Source organism: Centropristis striata, chromosome 16 (genome assembly GCF_030273125.1).
Source record: "Centropristis striata isolate RG_2023a ecotype Rhode Island chromosome 16, C.striata_1.0, whole genome shotgun sequence".
In the NCBI taxonomy this organism is placed as follows: Eukaryota; Metazoa; Chordata; class Actinopteri; order Perciformes; family Serranidae; genus Centropristis; species Centropristis striata.
This window is the reverse complement of record NC_081532.1, coordinates 32,382,717-32,402,425: the sequence shown is the minus strand read 5'-3', so window position 1 is coordinate 32,402,425 and position 19,709 is coordinate 32,382,717. Positions and strand designations below refer to the sequence as shown.

Genomic DNA, 19,709 nt, shown 5'->3' with positions numbered 1-19,709 from the left:
AGATGTTGTTGGGTAATAATATTTATAACAAAGAGCGCGAACCATTAAGGCCGAGTCCTTGCTGTGGCAGACCCGGGTTTGAATCCGGCCTGAAGTCTCTATGACACATGTCTTGCCCTCTTTCTCCCCCTTTATATCTGTCACTATCTAATAAAAGCAGTACAATGCCAAAAAATAATCTTGGAAAAAAAACACAGTTTGTCCCAGCATTTACAAATGCATCCAATCACCTGCCAGGTATTTTTTGCATGCATGCCCTTTGGCAAATACTGTCTAGTGACTGTTCCTCAGGTGGTTCCTGCAGCACAAAGCTCTGCAACTGAAAGGTGGCGCATTATGAAGTGCACAATATCACAATGGAGACCCTGTACTGCTGAGCAAATTAAGTCTAATATAAAGCAAGAATGGGAATGAATTTCACTTTCAAAACTTCAACAACTTGTGATATCAGTTCCTAAATGATGTAACACAGTGTTAATGAGTCCCCTGACCCGATTTTTTTTTTTTTTTAGATCAAGTGTTATGGCCTGGCTCTGAGGCCACAACAAAAGAGGAGGCACACAGGAGGGTAAATTTAAGTTTACAAATGCAATGAAAATATTCCCACTAATGAGGAAAATGGACAAAAAAGCATACAGATGCATCTCAATAAATTATAATATCATATAAAGTTTATTTATGTCAGTAATTCAATTTCAAACCGAAGATAAGGTTACTTCGGTTAAATTAGGATTAAAGAACACTATGATGTCACAGGTAAATTTAACTTTTACCTTCAAAACATTCATTTTATTTGGTACTCTAACTGGATGTTTGTGCCAAACTCAAAGAACTTCTTTCAAGGCATTCCTGAGATATCACGTTCATGAGAAAGGGGAAGAATCTTAACAGCACTTTTGTTTTTGCTCCAGACTTTTTCTACATACAATAAAGGCCTTTTTTCTCAAATTTTGTTCACAAATTTGTTCAAATCTTTGTTTAAATGAATAGATTAGTAATCCATCCACCTGACAGTTGAAGCAGAGGAGGATGCCTTAGGCTTTTCACAATAAAATATAACGCAGTGTTAAAGATTCCCCTGCCCCAGGAGGCAGGAGGGTAAATTTAAGTTAACAAATGCAATGAAAATATTCCAACTAATGATTGAATTGACAAGAAAGTATGTTACTAGATAAACCGAAGATAATGTTAAATTAGGTTAAATTAGGATTAAAGAAACTCAGACTAGCTCAGACTGCAGGATGGGGCGGATTTTTAAAGCCAGGTTGAAGAAGACGTCACACAGCAACAACAACGAACCCTGACAGAGGCCCTCGGCCCATATCACTATATTTACAATAAACAGTGTCTAATGTCTCTGCACACAGTGTCTGATGGTTGTGAAAAGGCACGGCCTCTGGAAAAAAGAGAGGCACATTTTGTTTCCATTTCCATGCCTCTGAGCTAGGTTTGATCCACAACTGCACTAAGATAAGATAAGATAAGACGGAACTTTATTAATCCTGAATAAATGTTGGTTCCACATTGCTGCAAAGCCTCAAAAACAATTACAAAAACAATACATATATATATATATATATATATATATATATATGTATATATAGTTTTTGTAATTGTTTAAATTCAAGCAGTTCAAGTCAAATGAACAGCTTGAAAGGGTACAAAGCGGTACAAAGGTAAGTGGTGAACTTCCAGAGGTAAATAAAAAAAGGTAAGCTTAACCAAAACTGAAAAATAATGTACATTTCAGAATTATACAAGTAGGCCTTTTTCAGGGAACAAGAAATGGGTTAATAAGTTAACTCTATGGAGTCTTGGGCTATTTTGTCCATTTTTGAATTCTTTTCATGTCTGTAAGTCATTTTGTGTCTTTTTTTTGGTCATTTTGTTTCTTTTTTTGGTCATTTTGTGTCTTTTGGTGTCTTTTTTTTGTCATTTTGTGTCTTTTTTTGGTCATTTTGTTTCTTTTTTTGGTAATTTTGTGTCTTTTGGTGTCTTTTTTTGTCATTTTGTGTCTTTTTTTGGTCATTTTGTGTCTTTTTTTTGTCCTTTAGTCCAACATAAAATGTGATTTTGAATCTTTTTTTTACTTTCAAAACACTATCATGCTCAATGAAGTTGCAAATAAATGTTGAAAGGGGCATTAATTTCAGAGTACTCTGAGACATTAAACTGCATCATTTTCAATTAAACTCTGGGAAAGTTGGTGTGTTCTAAAACTTTTGACCAGTGGTTTTGACCAAACATCCTGATAGGTTGCGGGCCAAATTGACCTATTTCAAAGTTTAAAAATCTGAAAAAAATAGTTAAAAGTATATTTTCGTAAAGACAAAAAAAAATCACTATTGTATTTTATATGTAGGTCTTTCCAATTTTCATAAAAACATTTTTTAACATGCATTTTTTTTATAACGAAATAAGAGTGATTTATCCTCAATGAACCACGGTCTGTGAGAGGTGAAGAACACCATTTAAATGGCCAGTAATGGAGTTATTAATGAAATATAAACAATTTTTATTGGGACTTTTTCGTTTCTGACACTTTTGGATAATTAAACATTCCCCGGGTCAAACTGACCCAATAACATTGTTGCAGTTCCTGAGAAACGAACATAACAGGAGGGTAAAATTAATATTTTTATCATGATGTTACACACTCCGATACAGCAGGTGGCGGCATGCACCTTCAACGCTGGTTTGTAGTCCGGCAATAAAAGCAAAATTGCAAGACGACGAGGAAGCAGAAGAAGGAAAGGACGAGGGAGTAGAAGAAGAACAACGTCAAACGGACGGTGCGCGTGATACACCGGCAAGGTAATGTACTCTTATGACACAGTCCTCTAATGACAGCTGACTCCGTGGGGATATGTCTGTTTATTGCATCCACGTTTCCCTCATTGCGTCTTCTCCTCGCGTCTTTTTCCCCTCTCAGTGGGGATGAATGGAGAGGAGGAGGTGAGGACAGAGGAAAAGTTTAAAGACACACGAGACGTCCTGTCCTCTGACGTGTAGCGACGTCTGTTTCTAATGAGCTGGGTCAGATCAGCTGTCAGGCGGCTTTAAGGGCTGTTTGTGTCTGCACAGATGCAGCCATGGTTTAATAATGATAATAATAATAAAGGCTGGACGCAGTGATCATTGGGTCCGCACCATTGTAGGCGGAGTCTGCACATCATTCAAACTGCAGATTGAATTGATGCTCCGCTCAGTTCAACCTGCAGCCTTCCTCAACCTCATGGCTAATACAAACACAACAACAATGCAATCTTAAATTGATTGTTTTGCCTAAAGCATACAGCAGAGCAGCCATTGGGCACCATGTTTTCTCTGGCATTATCTCATTATAAGTCTACTCCTCAAAGAATTGTCACTAGCACTAATAGCTCTTATTGCACTATACCTTGATTGTTTGCTTTTTTTACTCTTCCTGTAAGTCGCTTTGAATAAAAGCGTCTGCTAAATGACTAAATGTAAATGTAAATGTAAATCTCACCAACAATTAATGACACAATAAGCCTTGATCTTTTTAACAGATCACTTTTTTTTTTTTTTACTCCAGCAATTTTTCCACTCCAAATCAGTATGGAGCAAAAAGTCGATCCCAGCTGACATTGGGCGAGAGGCAGAGTACACCCTGGACAGGTCTCCAGACATAGAGACAGACAATCACGCTCTCATTCACTCCTACGGGCAATTAAGAGTTACCAATTAAACCCGAGTGCATGTTTTTGGACTGTGGGAGGAAGCTGGAGAACCTGGAGAGAACCCACACTGACACAGAGAGAACATGCAAACTCCACTCAGAAGAGCCGCAGGCCGGAGTCGAACCAGTGACCCTCTTGCTGTGAGGCAAGAGTGCTAACCACCATGTAGCCCCAAAACCTTGTCTTGTCTTATTGTTGGCTTTGTGGTTTTTAAAAAAATGCTGAAACAGATTAGTAGTCTTCCCTCGGGTTGTGGCCATTGTAGCAAGGCATGTTCTACACAATACCCGAGTCTGTGCAACATCTTCATTTCTAAAACCAGAATAGTTCCAGACAACCGACGTACTGCTCCTCTTTGACACTAAAGTTTCCTCAGGAAGTTCTGCCGAGCCAGAGGCCATTGTCACGGCATGTTGTTGCTGCTTCTTCCTCTTCTTTTAAGCTGTTGTTGTAATTTTTACCGCCATCTACTGTCCCACTGCTCTGCTCTGGCTTGCATGTCACATGACTGGAGTATAATCGTGGCCTTTGCGATAAGAGAATTGCGTTCTATCATATTGCGATATTGCAATATTGATATTAAATTGCATATGCGATTAATGGTTCAGCCCTAGTTCCGAAGTAATAAATCAAATGAGATGTCGTCTCCTTTATTTTGATCCTATCTACCTCATTTATTGAGATAGATGGGATCGGAGTTCTTCTGCAACCACCGTTAGCGACCCCTGCTGGAATTTTTGACAGAATGCAGGCTTAAGGCACCTCCGGGTTTGCTTCACTGCAATTCCACTGATTGATTGGACACGACCACGTCAAAAACTGGTCAGAAATCCATAAGTGAGCACGCACAGATGCATGCAGTTTGTGACATTGAGCTTGAAAGCCTATGTCGGATTGCACAGACGTGCAAAACGACAGAGTTTGCAAGCAGAAAAAAAAATGTATACCTCGACAAAAGTTTACGTGCAGAGCTGCCCAAAAAGACTTGATGCAAAAGGTGCTTCGACCAAGTAGTGACCCAGAGGGGTGAATTCTGCGAGAGCATTTTCTTCAAAATTGTAGTTGTGTAAGAAATACAGCCCCGGTGTGATGAATCAATAACTTTTACTACATGCAGCATGGTTGTTTTCATACAGTTGTCTTGGCTGAGCATGACTTGGCAGTAAATAGCATGAGGTGCTCACATGAACAACAACAGAAGGAAAACACTAAAGGACAGCCACAAAACCATGAAGCAATACAACAGAGTAGGGCAGAAGGCCAAACATTCCTGCCCTCAAGACACAACTGCTCATGTCATTCAAATATATTGATGTTTATCAGCTGCTCCTCCACTGACAGACATTCTGTTACATACATCACATCCACATTACCAAAAAATATTCACTCAAATATAACCCCAAAATGTCCCACAATAAATACATTTAATGAACACTTGAAATCTATTGCTTTCTATGAGATGATTTATATACTTGCAACACAAGAAGATGAACAAACTTTCAATGTGTATACAGTGGCGGTTCTACACAGGGGCCTCCAGGGGCCACTGCCCCTGTGAAGAAGCCCTTGGCCCCTGCTGTGGCCCCTGTGTCAAATTAATAATAAAATGATCAATTTATAACGATGAGCGACGGAACAATTCTTACCTATTTTTTGTTCAAACAATATCTCATTGTACACAAAAGGAACCCAGAATGTGTACATTGTATAATAGTTTAATTGTGCAATAAAAGCTAAATATAAAGATCATTCTCACTGTACTGCACTTTCAAAATAAAAAAAAATGAGAAATGTCATTGTTGTACAAAAATAACTGTTAATGTTGGTAAGTCTCATTGCTTCAATCAATGAAGTTTTTCCAAATATGAGACTTTTAGCTAAAATAAAGGTTTTGAATGCTTAAATATCATTTTTGACGATTTTTAATGTTTGTTTTGTCTTGATGTCTATGTCTTGTTTGTCTTGATGTTAATGTCTTGTTTTCTGCATAATACATTTTCCATAATGTCACTTTGTCCTGAGTGAACTGGTCTGTGAGATCTTATTCCTGATGTTTATTCTTCCTCCTGCAGTGCCTCGGATGGCAGGCCACCTCCTCAGAGTCTCCTCTCTGGCCACAGCAGTATTTGCCTCTTCTGGGTTCTACCTCTACAACAGACAGCTGGACCTCAATGACCTCAGCGTCATCCGTTTCGGACGAGCCGCAGCCACCGTGAGTACCTGTTTTTGCGACGAAGGGGCGGTATCGCAAAGCAAGATTAATGTGTTAAGCTATCTTTGGTCTTAACTTCATCATGAAACAGGCTCAGCTTTAACCAGGCTGGATCACACCACTAACCTGTTCTGGACCAGGTTAACTTCAGGACATCAGTTCAAAACCTGTCTTATTGGAAAAAGTTATTATTCGTACACTGATTGATCCACTTAGCATTTAAATAGAGCAGGGGTGTCAAACTCTGGCCCGCGGGCCAAATTTGGCCCGCAGTGTAATTTTATTTGGCCCGCGAGACAATACCAAATTATTATCTTATTATTGTACTATAAAAGTTGACCCGCCGGTATTATACGGCACATTTACAGCTAATACTACAAATCCCACAATGCCCTGCTGTTGTTTTGGCGCGTCAATCAGGACAGGACCCAGAAACGCGCTCCTCAAAGACAGTCGTCATAGCAACCTCAAGCTAGAGCTGTCTCCCAGCTACCCCTTCCCAAAAAGCAATAGGTTTTACCTTTTCTTTATGCACTTTTTCTTGCTACTTGATTGATTTATTATTGTTATTTTACTTTTAAATTTATTAACCTGTTGAAAAAGTTTATTTTAATATATAAATCAGAAGGATGCAAATAGAAAAGAGGCATAGGATTTTTATTTAATAAATTAATGACATTGATGTGTTTTTTATTTGAAATTTGATTTTGCATGTCTGCACTATTTAGTTATATATTGTATGTTTATAAGCGTTGCTGGTTCCATATTTAATGTTAAAGCAAAACATGTTTGGTATATATTAAAAGGTTTATTCGTTCAATGTTGGCCCGCGATTTTATTCAAGTTTTACATTTTGGCCCATTGTGTATTTGAGTTTGACACCCCTGAAATAGAGCATATAAGAGACAAGGCTATTATAGTTAACGAAAACTAATGAAATAACAAAAACTAGAATGGAAACTTTAATTGAAATAAAAATCTAAACTATAACTAGCTGAAACTGTATTGTGTGTTTACAAAACTAACAAAATTATTGTGAAAATGTCCTTCGTTTTTTCGTCTTTGTCAACTTTTTGTCACACACAATCCTTTTCGGTTGATATGAAATCTATTTATTTAGCTCCGAACAAATAGCTGCTGGTTAGTAAAAATGCAGGAACACATTGGTGAATCTGTTTGTTGAGACTGGGACGTCTACACGACGATGTGAGTCGGTCGCCTTCTAAAAGTTTAGCACTTCACTCGAACCTGCATTCAAAACACCCGGAGCTGCAAGAGTTAATAACCTTATTAGGGCTAAGATGGATAAGGCCATTACAATAAAATTAAAATAAATAAAAACTAAACTAAAACTAAGCATTTAAAAAAATAGCAAACTCACTCTGAAAACTAATTAAAACTAACTGAATTTGAAAACAAAAATTCACAACGAAATTTAAACTAAAACTAATGAAAAATCACAAACTATTATAACCTCAATAAGAGCATGTACATATAAACTAAGCACACACTGACGACTTCCTCTGTCAAATTTCATCCTGCCTCCATTCAAACACTCTTGTCTAACAAGCATTGCACTTGGTGGATTTCTGTAATTTGTAACTAGGGTTGACTAAAATAGTAGATAGATAGATAGATAGATAGATAGATAGATAGATAGATAGATAGATAGATATACTTTATTTATCCCAAGCTGGGAAATTACAGTGTAGCAGCAGCATTACACACAGAGACAATGACAACACAATTAAATAAAAAGAACAACCTAGGCATACTTCAAGCAATAAAATATAAAAATACAATAAAATACAATAAAAAATAAAGTGTCTAAAGAAGGAGTATGTATTAAGGAGTAGAATAGAATTCCAGTGCAGAATAAATATGAATATACAGTATAAAAATGTTGGTGCTCTGAAACAAATAAGGTGCAATGAACAGTGTGCATAAAAAAACACATAAAGTGCATAGACAGTATGAAATGAACCAGGCTATTATTTGTTATTGTACAGTGTGATGGCATGTGGCAGGAAAGATTTGTTGTATCTGTCCCATAGTGTTTTTCATACTTTAAAATGTGGGACTTTAAATTAGCTTTTGCTCATGTTTGGCTTGAACAGTGTTATTTTAACATGTCACTGCTCTGTTTGTGTGCAGACGGCGGTCATCAGTTTAGACTACTTGACTGCTTTCAAACGTGTGAAATGTGGCACAGAGGAGTACTCGGCACTCAAGTCCAAGGTAGGTAGACTTTTTGCCGTACGAGAGGGGGATATTTGCTGCGACTTAAACTGTGAGCTATGCGATCATTTGACCTTCTTCTTCAAAGAAAATGCACGTACAAACCCCCGTTCTAACAGCTTACTGACTGTTTCATTCTTCTCTTTTATAATACACTACTGGTCAAAAGTTTTAGAACACACCAACTTTTCCAGAATTTAATTGAAAATTATGCAGTTTAATGTCTCAGTGTACTCTGAAATGAATGCACATTTGCAACATTTAAAATTCTTTATTGAGCATGATAGTGTTTTGAAAGTAAAAAAAAGATTCAAAATCACATTTTATTTTGGACTAAAGGACTAAAAAAAGACACAAAATGACAAAAAAAAGACACAAAAAGACACAAAATGACTAAAAAAAGACACAAAATGACAAAAAAAGACACAAAATGACAAAAAAAGACTAAAAAAAGACACAAAATGACTTACAAAGACATGAAAAGAATTAAAAAATGGACAAAATAGCCCAAGACTCCATAGAGTTAAGTTGTTAACCCATTTCTTGTTCCCTGAAAAAGTCCTACTTGTATAATTATGAAATGTACATTATTTTTCAGTTTTGGTTAACCTTACCTTTTTTTATTTACCTCTGGCAGTTCACCACTTACCTTTGTACCCTTTCAAGCTGTTCATTTGACTTGAACTGCTTGAATTTTAATAAAAAACTGGAAAAATTGGAGTGTTCTAAAACTTTTGACCGGTAGTGTATATCACATAAAACTTCTACATCTTGTTCATTGCAACCACTTTTTATGATGCCTGCACAACAGCAGTGGTGGGAGACAGCTTTGACTGGAAACATTATGTGGTTGAGTTGTCTGTCCTTCCATCAATCCGTCTGTCCATCCATCTGTATATCCAGTAGAGGTGGGAATCAGAGAGAAGATTTTATGCCGATACGATAATATTGCGATTTTAAGCATTTTTTGTGATATGGTGAGTATAGCGATACAACATACTGTGATTTAACTGTTTAACTGCATTTTGTGTCTACAAAATTAAATTCAATCAAGAATTGTTTTGTCCAATAAGAGAAAATTATCAGTCTTTTCATCTCACTTCAGCCTTTTTATTTCTCCACAATGAGAGTCAAACCCACAGACTGACCAACAAACTCTACCAACAAAGACTATCAAACTCTCAAAAACTTTCAAAAACTATTTTTTTTAATGAAACATAAAAAAGACTTTGCAGCATTATTTGAACAACTTCCCGACACGATATCCTGACACACATGGTTCCTATAGATTTCTTAGATCTTCTAGTTTCATATGACGCCAGTATTTCCAGTATATTCCTAAAAGTGAGCCTGCTACAGGCTCCGAGAAAAAAACAAAAACGGCAAAAATACTGGACTCAAGAATAAACTGATTTGATTTTTGGGGTTCAAAGAAATCGTAAGCTAATTAATATGTTTTTCAACACATATGTCTAATAACATGAAAGGATGAAGTGTTGACATTTATCTCAAAATGATCAAAGGTCAACTTCACTATGACATCATGATGTTAAATATAATGCTCAAAACACTTTAATTCTTGTGGGACCCTTGGAACTGTGGTGATTGTATAGATCCTCTGTACTGGCTGTTCGTGAAATTTAAGAATATTTTGTCAACATCATCCATATTTGAAGCATTGTTTACTGTCATGGCTACGTATGAGTCAGGACAGACATGGATGCAACTTGGCTGGCCACTACGTAGTAATTCTAGTTTAACAACTTTTTTTAACTCAGTGATGAACATGTTTGATTTCCTGTCGCTGCATCACAATAAAAAACTTTGCTGTTTTGCCCTGTGGGCATTTTTTAGTGTGAAAAAAAGCAGCAGTAAAACTTGTTGTGTATGCCTTAGCAGTAAATTAGCAATATAACTCTCTTTTATAGCTATATTTTTTTCTCTCTAAAGGAAATACAGTCATGGAAAAAATTATTAGACCACCCTTGTTTTCTTCAATTTCTTCTTCATTTTAATGCCTGGTACAACTAAAGGTACATTGATTTGGACAAATATAATGATAACAACAACACATATAATGATGACAACATTTAAGAGCTGATATCTAGACATTTTCCATGGTTTTCTTGATAATGATTTTGGTAACTATCAAGAAAACCATGGAAAATGTCTAGATATCAGCTCTTAAATTAAACTCGTATGAGCTATTTTGTTGTTATCATTATATTTATCCAAACAAATGTACCTTTAGTTGTACCAGGCATTAAAATGAGCAAGAAATTGAAGAAAACAAGGGTGGTCTAATATTTTTTTCCATGACTGTATATGTCCCTATGTTTACTGGTAATACTCCAACTGTGTCTGTCTGCTCTTTGTTGCTGAGCAGGTAATGTACAGTGGCCGTTTTTTCACCCCAGAAAATATCATGTAGCATACGTTCATTAATTCATTATCCTGAACCGCTTAGCCGATCCCAGCTGACACCGTGGACAGGCCTCCAGAATATCACAGGGCGTCTCATTCATTCCTATGGACAATTTAGAGTCTACCGCTGCAAGTTTTTGGACTGTGGGAGGAAGCCAGAGGACCCGCAGAGAACCCACGCTGACACAGAGAGAACATGCAAAGTACACACAGAAGCCAGATTCGAACTTCCAACCTTCTTGCTGTAACATGAAAGTGCTCACCACTACACCATGTAACCCTGCAGCATACATGACAACATAAAACTGCAACATTATTTAAAATCAAATCTACCAAACAGGATCATATTTGCAGGGGAAATTTCATCAGTAGGATAAAAGTAATAAGAGTGCGGCTACGTTTACACGAGGACGGTCTGAACAGAAGACGCAAAAGTGGCGTCGTGTCTTCACTTTTTATTCCTCGTTTAGACGAGCATTTTCGGGAGGAAATCTGCTGCATACGGTGACGCAAAAGTGTGTGAAATTCGATTGTATGCAGCCAGGCGGCATCACTTAAAGCGATAAGAGCATCTTTGGGCATGCAGAAGTTTTCACGCCACACATTTTCATCAGCTACTCCTTCCACAAAGTTCTCCACCATCACTAGATCTCCCAGGAATTGCTGCATCCAAAATGTGATGGAGGTAATTCCAGATCCTTCTCTGTTCACTAATACTATCTGTACATATCCTGTACATTTGGTGGAAAGACTCCTGTAAGTTTATTAGAGCTGCCAGAGCAGCTTGAAGGTCCGACGCATGGAAATAATCCCACGTTTGTTTATTTCCTGTCCTGGAGCATGTATGTGACGTAAACACATACGTGACGTGAGCAGATCAGATCAGAGTTTTGTGTCTTGTCAGTGTAGACGACATGCTACGGAGGAGCGGATTTAACTTTTCCACTTTGGAAGGTGGTTTCAGATTTTTGCGTCTTTAAGCCCCCAAAACGCCGTCACCGTCTAAACGAAAGGCACTTCCGATAAAATATTTTGTCGTTTTTACCCGCGAGCGTCCTCGTGTAAACGGGGCCTGAATGTCTGCCTATGTGCACTGAGTGATTTGTGCTGGCGTTTGTCTAAAGGTCAAAGCTCAGTCAGGTTCACTCAGGAGAAGCTTTTGGAAAGGTCAGCGACCACCTGCTCTGATTAAAATTGCACAAACGACTTCCCTGCAGCAAGAAAACTGTAGTGAACCTTGAAGAGCATGGTTCAGTATGGCTGGCCCACACACACACACACACACACACACACACACACACACTAGGTGCAGCCCCTTGGGCCCTGCTTGTCAGGCCTGGCTACACATGCTGATTAGAATAATAAGAATCAATGCATGTTACTGTTTTAATACTAATTATAATGAAGTCATGGAGGTGAAGCAACAGCAAGGTGACACCACACTTGTTTAGTGTTTTTTTGCTGCTAAAATGTCCTAATGTATTGTTGATGTTTTAATGTATTTTCCAATCTAAAGAAAAGATCATTGAAGAGACCACTTCGTTACCTATGATGGATGCTGTGATGATGAGTTAGGTGTGCTCTGTAGCAGCTAATCCAGGCTTAACAACTTAACTGAGTAACTTACTACTCAGTTAAGTTGAGTTATGAAAGTGACAAATACTGGTTTTGCAATGCCTAAATTAGAATCTTCTTCAAATTATGATTTATTGCAGGGTTGTTTGATCACGTTAGCCTCATAGCTGAATTGCCTAAGTCACATTTTGGTCCAGTTGAGATATCTGCCTAGATCTACTCTGCTAACATTGCTGATTCATGCATTACTGACTATTAGCCTCATAGCAGAATTGCCCAAGGCTGATTATATAGTCAATAGTAATACATGGTGAATCAGCAGTGTCATAATAGCCTCGTTTCTTTGCTTTTTACTATCTATTTGGGCTACTATCTATTTGTTTTTTCACTCTGACCACCAGCCAGGTGATGTTTGTCGTCATGCTTTGTGAAGACCAGCTTGTCGCTGTTTAATCTGAGAGCTGTTGAGCAAGGAGGATGTGTGTGCACGACACACATGCATTTGTTAGGATTATGTTACTTATGATCAAAAAGCGGTCAACAACTTTTATAGCACAGCCAAACATAAAACAAGTACAACAACACAAGCCATAACAAACCAGCTAATATTACTTACTAGTCTTTACAATTGCATGTTCCTTAGGCTGAGAGAAATTACAGCAGAGCTTGGTTAGATGCAGAGAACAAAAACGGACCACCTCTTCTCTCATTGCAAAGCATGTTCTGCCACTCATCTGACAGACTTGAGAGTGGCCCCTCTGCTGTATTGTTAGACGCTCTAATTGGCTGTGAATGGCCCCTCGGTTCACTCAGGCCAGCCTTTGATGTGGCTTTTGAGTAAAGCTCTTCAGGAGAAGCTAAATGGCAGCTCGGTTGCACCGCTGAGAGACAGACACATGGTGATACACTAACAGGACGAGGAGGAGGATGACATGCATAAACAAGAGCTTATTATGTGGCAGTCGACTGTTCCCCTGCTGACAACAAACATCTGGTTAGAGATCAGAGGTTACGGACACAAGGTCTTCATCACAAAGGCTTTGAATATTAGTCCTTTTAAAGTCAGTTGCTGGTGCTGATGTACACTCTGTGACCCCTTTATTCGGTTCAACTTGCTAGACGCTAAAAATGCTGTTATTATATCTGCCCTAACGCTGGGTTGAGCCTGTTGGGTCATTCTGTTGGGTTATCTGCAGGAAGTTTGGTAGTTTTTAATTAACCCAGTTGCTGGGTTAAGTGGTTGGGTCAGGTTGACACGTCTTGACTATCCAGCTGATGGGTAGAGACCATAGACTGCATATAGACCGTAGACTGTAAAAATAATGGACGTAGTCACCGTGACATCACCCGTTGGTTTGTGGCCTGTTTGAAGCATCGAGTTCATCGTTATACTCGTCGCCATCTTGTTTCCTATACGGGGAGCAGACCATATTTGGACTGTGGAGGAGTGAGAGGGATCTGATCACTGACTACAGCCTCTCTACACCTCAACCTGACTGAGAGAAGCTGCTGCTAATTCATGTTAGCATTAAATGGTTTGTTAGTTTTGGCTAGCATAAAACAAAATGTACGTTACTTGTCTAAGAAAAATGAACAGCGACTCCTTGGAGTGTCTGTTAGTCCAACCAAACGCTGAACAAGATATTTTTAATGAACAAATTGTTCAAATAAACTGTCATTAAGTGAAAATACAGTGTGAAAGGGTCAAAGTTATGAGGCCAAACCGGTAAACGTCCTTTTTATATAACTTTATTGACACGTTGCCATGGATACGCATGGTTCTGCTTCTCTCTGATGACGGCTCGCCTTGTTAGTGACCTGTCAATCAAAGGTAGCCACGCCCCAAATCATACAATTCTGTATCTTCTATCATCTTCCAAATGGGGCCCTTATTTACATAATTAACATCAAATTGTCTTGAAGATTTTTTACGAGCGATAGAGACAATAGTGTAATAAATCGAGTGAGAAGTTTTTTTTCATTTTGTATTGAAATGGATGGACCGAAATGCTTTTGCATTTATATGTAAATTCAAAGTGCTTTACACAAAACAATAAAAGCATTAGAAAGAGAATTACAGCTCTGGAAAAAATTAAGAGACCACTCTCACAAATGTTTCTTAAATCAGCATCTCTACATCTATGGCAGCCAGTCCATTCAGTGTTCGATTCCAACACAACCGTCCTCAGTCTACTTAACTAGACACAGATCAGCTGAACAAATCTTATTTTATGAGGAAGATTATAAAAAACCACTGCTGTGATTAAAGATTGAGATGATCCCACCAATAATGATTTCTAAACTCTTCTTAAGTTAAAATATTAGTGTTGTGTTGTTTAAAACTGAATATGAACATGTTTTCTTTGCATTATTCTGGGTCTGAAAACACTGCACTACATCTACTACATCTTTTTTTATTTTGACCAGTTATCATTTTCTGCCAATAAATGCTCTAAATGGCAATATTTTAATTTGAAATTTGAGAGAAATGTTGTAAGCATTTTAAAGAATGAAACAAAAATGTTCATTTTACTCAAACGCATACCTATAGATAGTAAAACCAACAAAACTGATCATTTTGCAGTGGTCTAATTTTTCCAGAGCTGTATATAAAATGACATGCAACTATAAAATTTTAAGACTGAAAATGAACAGATAAAATATTTAGGAACAAATATATATATATATATATATATATAAATACATTAAAATATAAAATTATAAAATTGAAAGCGAGCTGATAAAATAGGTTTTTAAAATATATATATATAAAATATTAAAGGAATAGAAGTTACAGTTCAGTGTTACTGAAAGGCAGTGGCAAACACAAAAGTCTTCAGTCTTGATTTAAAAGAGTTGAGAGTTGCAGCAGACCTGCAGTTTTCTGGGAGAAGGATAACAAGCGACATATAACAACATGGTCTCACAGAAATCTGTGAAATAGCCACGGATTTCGCTTAACTCAAAATCCGTGGAATAGCCATGGAATCGCTCAAATCTCCGTGAAACTGACACGGATTTCGCTACAATGCAAGTTAATAGACAGTCATATCCCGAGGCTATTCCAACATACAAAGTGATTATGTACATTCACTGAGTGAAGATTTAGAAAATAAAACATATATTTCTCACTAGAAATGTGATCAAAATTCATTTTTATGTAGAAACTAGTCCGCCATGTTTTTTGTTCTGACCGCTGGGACCTTGAAAGTCACGTGACTTGGAACAAACCAATAGCCACGGGATATCATTGTCATGATTGTCATGACATTATCATGTCATTAACTTGCATTGTAGCGAAATCCGTGTCAGTTTCACGGAAATTTGAGTGATTCCGTGGGTATTCCACAGATTTTGAGTTAAGCGAAATCCGTGGCTATTTCATGGATTTCTGTGAGACCAGGTTCATAAAAGTCCAGCGAGTACCAGGCAAGAAACTGTCAAATAAACATAGTGCCATAAATTCCACTAGTTTGTGAGTTAAATGTAAAGTTTAGCTAAATCAAAATAAAAAAAGACTTACTTTGCACCTGTAGTAACCAATATTCTACAGATTATAAAATTAGAAAGGCCTGCACTTCACCTTTCCACCAGCAGATGTCAGTGCTGACCACATCCCTATTATTCAACAGCACTGTTGTCTTCCCACAGTAAACAGGGCGGGTTCCCAGCTCAGATAAGTGTCCACCGCAACTCCTTGAGCTCTTCTGAAGGACACATGATGTAAATACTGGGGCGGGGCGCCTGCTGACTGTGTCACGCTCACGGCAGCAGCTCATCAGCCAAACAAGTCTGATGTCTGAGGTGGGAAAATCCTTCAGGGACACGGAGAGGAGGGGAATGTTTAACATTTGCCTCCAGGCTGCCTGCTGTAGTTAGATTATCAATGACAAGCTGGTCACCAGCAGCAACATGAACACTTAATTTCTCTGTCACTTTTGTTCTCTCTGTGGCAAAACGAATGAAATTAATTTATAGATTAAATATCCAGCATGGCACAGCTGGAAACTGAGAAATGTTCAATGGCTAGAATCTCAACAGAAAATATCTCTGAAAAAAGCTGAAAGTATTGTTTTACAAAGCAATAGCGAGGAGCCCCAGTCCTCTATAACAGCTATTCTCAACCTTGGGGTCGGGACCCCAATTGGGGTCGCGAGATATTTTCTGGGGGTTGCCAAATCATTTTGGAAGTCAGCTCTTGCTGTTTTAATGTTAAATAAACCCATATTTTATATATATATATATATATATATATATACACATACACACTATGGCATGCCGTTCAGGAAATTAATCTTTGAATATATTGAATGAATTCTTGAATATATGGAATGAAACTCTTTCATAGCGATAGCTTCCATGGCATTAGTTATGATTATAATTAATAATCAATAATAATTATGTATGACTAAACTGACTGACTAAAATAAATGTGAACCATGCCTGGGTGTAGAAAGAGAACAGTAGCCTATACTAGTGCATGATGATAAGTTATTTTTTTTCTTTATTGTGCTTGATAATAAGTTAGCACGCTACTTTTATTTTGACGGGACTTTTATTTTCCCGCTTCTGGTCTGTCCGCCGTCATATTAATAAATGAGAAAAGAAAAAATGTCGGCCTGCCACGATATATATATACATACATACACACACACACACACACACACACACACACACATATATATATATATATATATATATATATGTGTATGTATATATATATATATATATATATACATGTGTGTATATATATATATATATATATACACATGTATATATATATATATACATGTATATATACATACACACATGTATATACATATATGTATGTGTGTGTGTGTGTGTTTATATGTATGTGGATGTATCTATAGTATGTGCGGTGTGTTTAGGTGTGAGGTAGCTCTGCTGATCTTGTGTATCCAACGGCACGTGGCCGAGTGTTCATGTGACACTCGGCACAATTTCTGATGCGTGACAATAAAATGCAAACCATGAAATTAATCGTAGCTCCCAGTGAAAACCACTGCCACTACCCCTCTCTCTGGCCCCTACACCCCCCCACCCCCACCCCACATTTGACATTTGGTCTCATATTAAGTATTCCCCTCATATCACAGTGAGAGAAAACAGCACCATCACAGAAGCACACAACAAGGTTATTTCTATGCCAGGCTGCAAGAGATAACAAACAGCTTATATCTTGTATTGCTGTTGAGCTCTGTTAAAATAAATGGCATTTTTAAAATTCAAAGCATCAGAGAGGCCCTAGCTGAGCCTCAGTGTATTTAGAGATGACACTCTGGCTTTACTAACTCATAAAGCTTCACTGCTATAATACTTGTACACAAGGCCTATTGTCTGCACAAGGTTTAATATGCACACACAGTGCCCCCTCTCCCCTGTGACAGGCGGCTGGATGAGCCTCAGTGAGCTGAGTAACGAGCTAATCATGAGCATCCAAATAATAAATAGGCCTTGGTCGTAGTCCACTAATTCCAGTCATTTAGCCCTGGTGTGGCAGCAGAAATCAATTACTCCAGCTGGGCTCCCAGTATAGGACCCTGCTTTCTGCTGTCCAGATGCACACAACACACTAACACCTTTGACTCTTGCTACACAGTGAGACATCATTATCTATCTATTGTCGTGTATTTCTAAGTGTCTGGAATGTCAATTAAATTCAGAAAACAGAGACTCAAAAGGAAAAAAAATCTCAGGCCGATTCCTTGTGAGGGCCATTTGCTGCATGCCTCTCCCCTGTTCAATCTACCTCTATAACTATCAAAATAATGCATGAAAATGGCCCAAAATAAGTGAATAATAAATCAGCAGAGGTATGGAGGCATGCACCTTTTCCTTGGTTTTGTATAAAACAAGGTTAATTACTATAGATCACTGTGTTACTGACTGTTGTTTTAAGACTTGTGAAAATTAGAGGTGTGAATCAGCAGAGGCCCCACAATACGATTTTATCCTGATACTTGAGTCATGATACCATATTATTGCGATTTTAAGCATTTTGCGATATGGTGAGTATCGCAAATATATTGTGATTTAACGGTTTAACTGCATTTCGTGTCCAAGAAATTATATTATATCTAGAATTGTTTTGTTAAATAAGAGAAAATTCTCAGTCTATTCATCTCACTTCAGTCTTTTTATTTCTCCACAATGAGAGTCAAACCCACAGACTGACCAACAAAGTATTCAGTCAAACTGAACTGAACTGATATCAAACATGTATGGACGACAACAACTGCAGCATTTTATCAAACTTTCAAAAACTTTAAGCTTCACTGCTCTGAAGTTTTTTTTTTGAATGAAACATAAAAAAAGCTTAACTTTGCAGCGTTATTTCGACAACTTCCCGACACGATATCCTGACGCAATGTACCTATAGGTTCCTTTGATCTTCTAGTTTCATATGATATCAGTATCTCCAGTATATTAATAATAATGAGCCCGCTACGGCCTCTGGAAAAAAACACGCAATAATACTGACGGCCCGTCAGACCACTAAATATCGATACTTGGTAGCCATGAATTTTTTAATTTTTTAATTTTTTAATTAATTATTTTTATTAACGAAGAAACAAAGAAAAGAACAGTGGATTACTTATTAGGAGCCACAATATGAAAACAAAACACTAAAACACAATTCTAGACAACAAAGACTCAGGAACATATTTACAAATTAGACAATGTACACACAAATAACATACAAAAAATAATATAAAGGATAACCACAACAACAAAAAATGAAAACAACGATACACCAGAACAAAGCCACACGGCGAAAACAGACAGACGACCAAAAAAAAACAAAAACACACACAACAACATAAATTTAGCCCAAACAGAAATATAGAGAGACTGGTAATATACACAGATTCCAGGATAAAAAGAGAATCATATGAAACGTTAATTAAATTCAAAGTAACCCTTGGACCACAGTGATAGCTTTAGACCAATTGATTATGGTTTCAGGTCTAGCATTATTAATCCTGGCTGTTGACCTCTCAAGAAGACAGACATCAAAAAACAATAAAAGCCAGGTTCTCTTGAAATTCGTGACAGGTTCAAACCAGTTCTTTATCATGGTTTTCTTGGCAGCCGTAGAAGCTGCTAATATTATTCTTTTCTGCTGAAATGAAACTAAAATGTTGGGATTAGATCCAATAAGATATAGAATAGGACATAGCATTGGTAGCCATGAATCGATATAATATCGATACGCCAAAAATCGTGATACTATGCTGTATAGATTTTCCTCCACCTCTACTGAACATATAGTCTTTAGTGAGGCTGGAGTCACTGAACTTTGTCCTGGTTGTAGCTCTGTAACACATAAGACATGAGTTATGTCGATATTCTCATCAAATGCACAATTCCCAGTATGTTGAATTATTACCTTCAATAATATGGAAATGCTTCAGGTCAGTCAATTCATTTAATGCTCACTCTAAATTTTCAATGTACAATATTTTATAACTCACACAACTACTTTAGTCACACAACTATTTTTAGGTTTCCACTAAGACTCTGAAGTCGTAAAA

General features: G+C 37.4%; 1 protein-coding gene across 1 annotated transcript in view; it reads left to right on the top strand.

Moving 5' to 3' along the window:
* The first annotated feature begins 2,748 nt into the window (after window positions 1-2,748).
* The window catches only part of adck1 (aarF domain containing kinase 1), a 64,994-nt gene continuing 48,033 nt past the window's right edge, over window positions 2,749-19,709 (top strand). Inside the window, exons 1-3 of the mRNA XM_059354055.1 lie at window positions 2,749-2,814; window positions 5,777-5,916; window positions 8,071-8,154. Coding sequence (XP_059210038.1) covers window positions 5,785-5,916; window positions 8,071-8,154 — 216 coding nt within the window. The 5' untranslated portion in view covers window positions 2,749-2,814; window positions 5,777-5,784. The remainder of the gene's footprint in view (window positions 2,815-5,776; window positions 5,917-8,070; window positions 8,155-19,709) is intronic.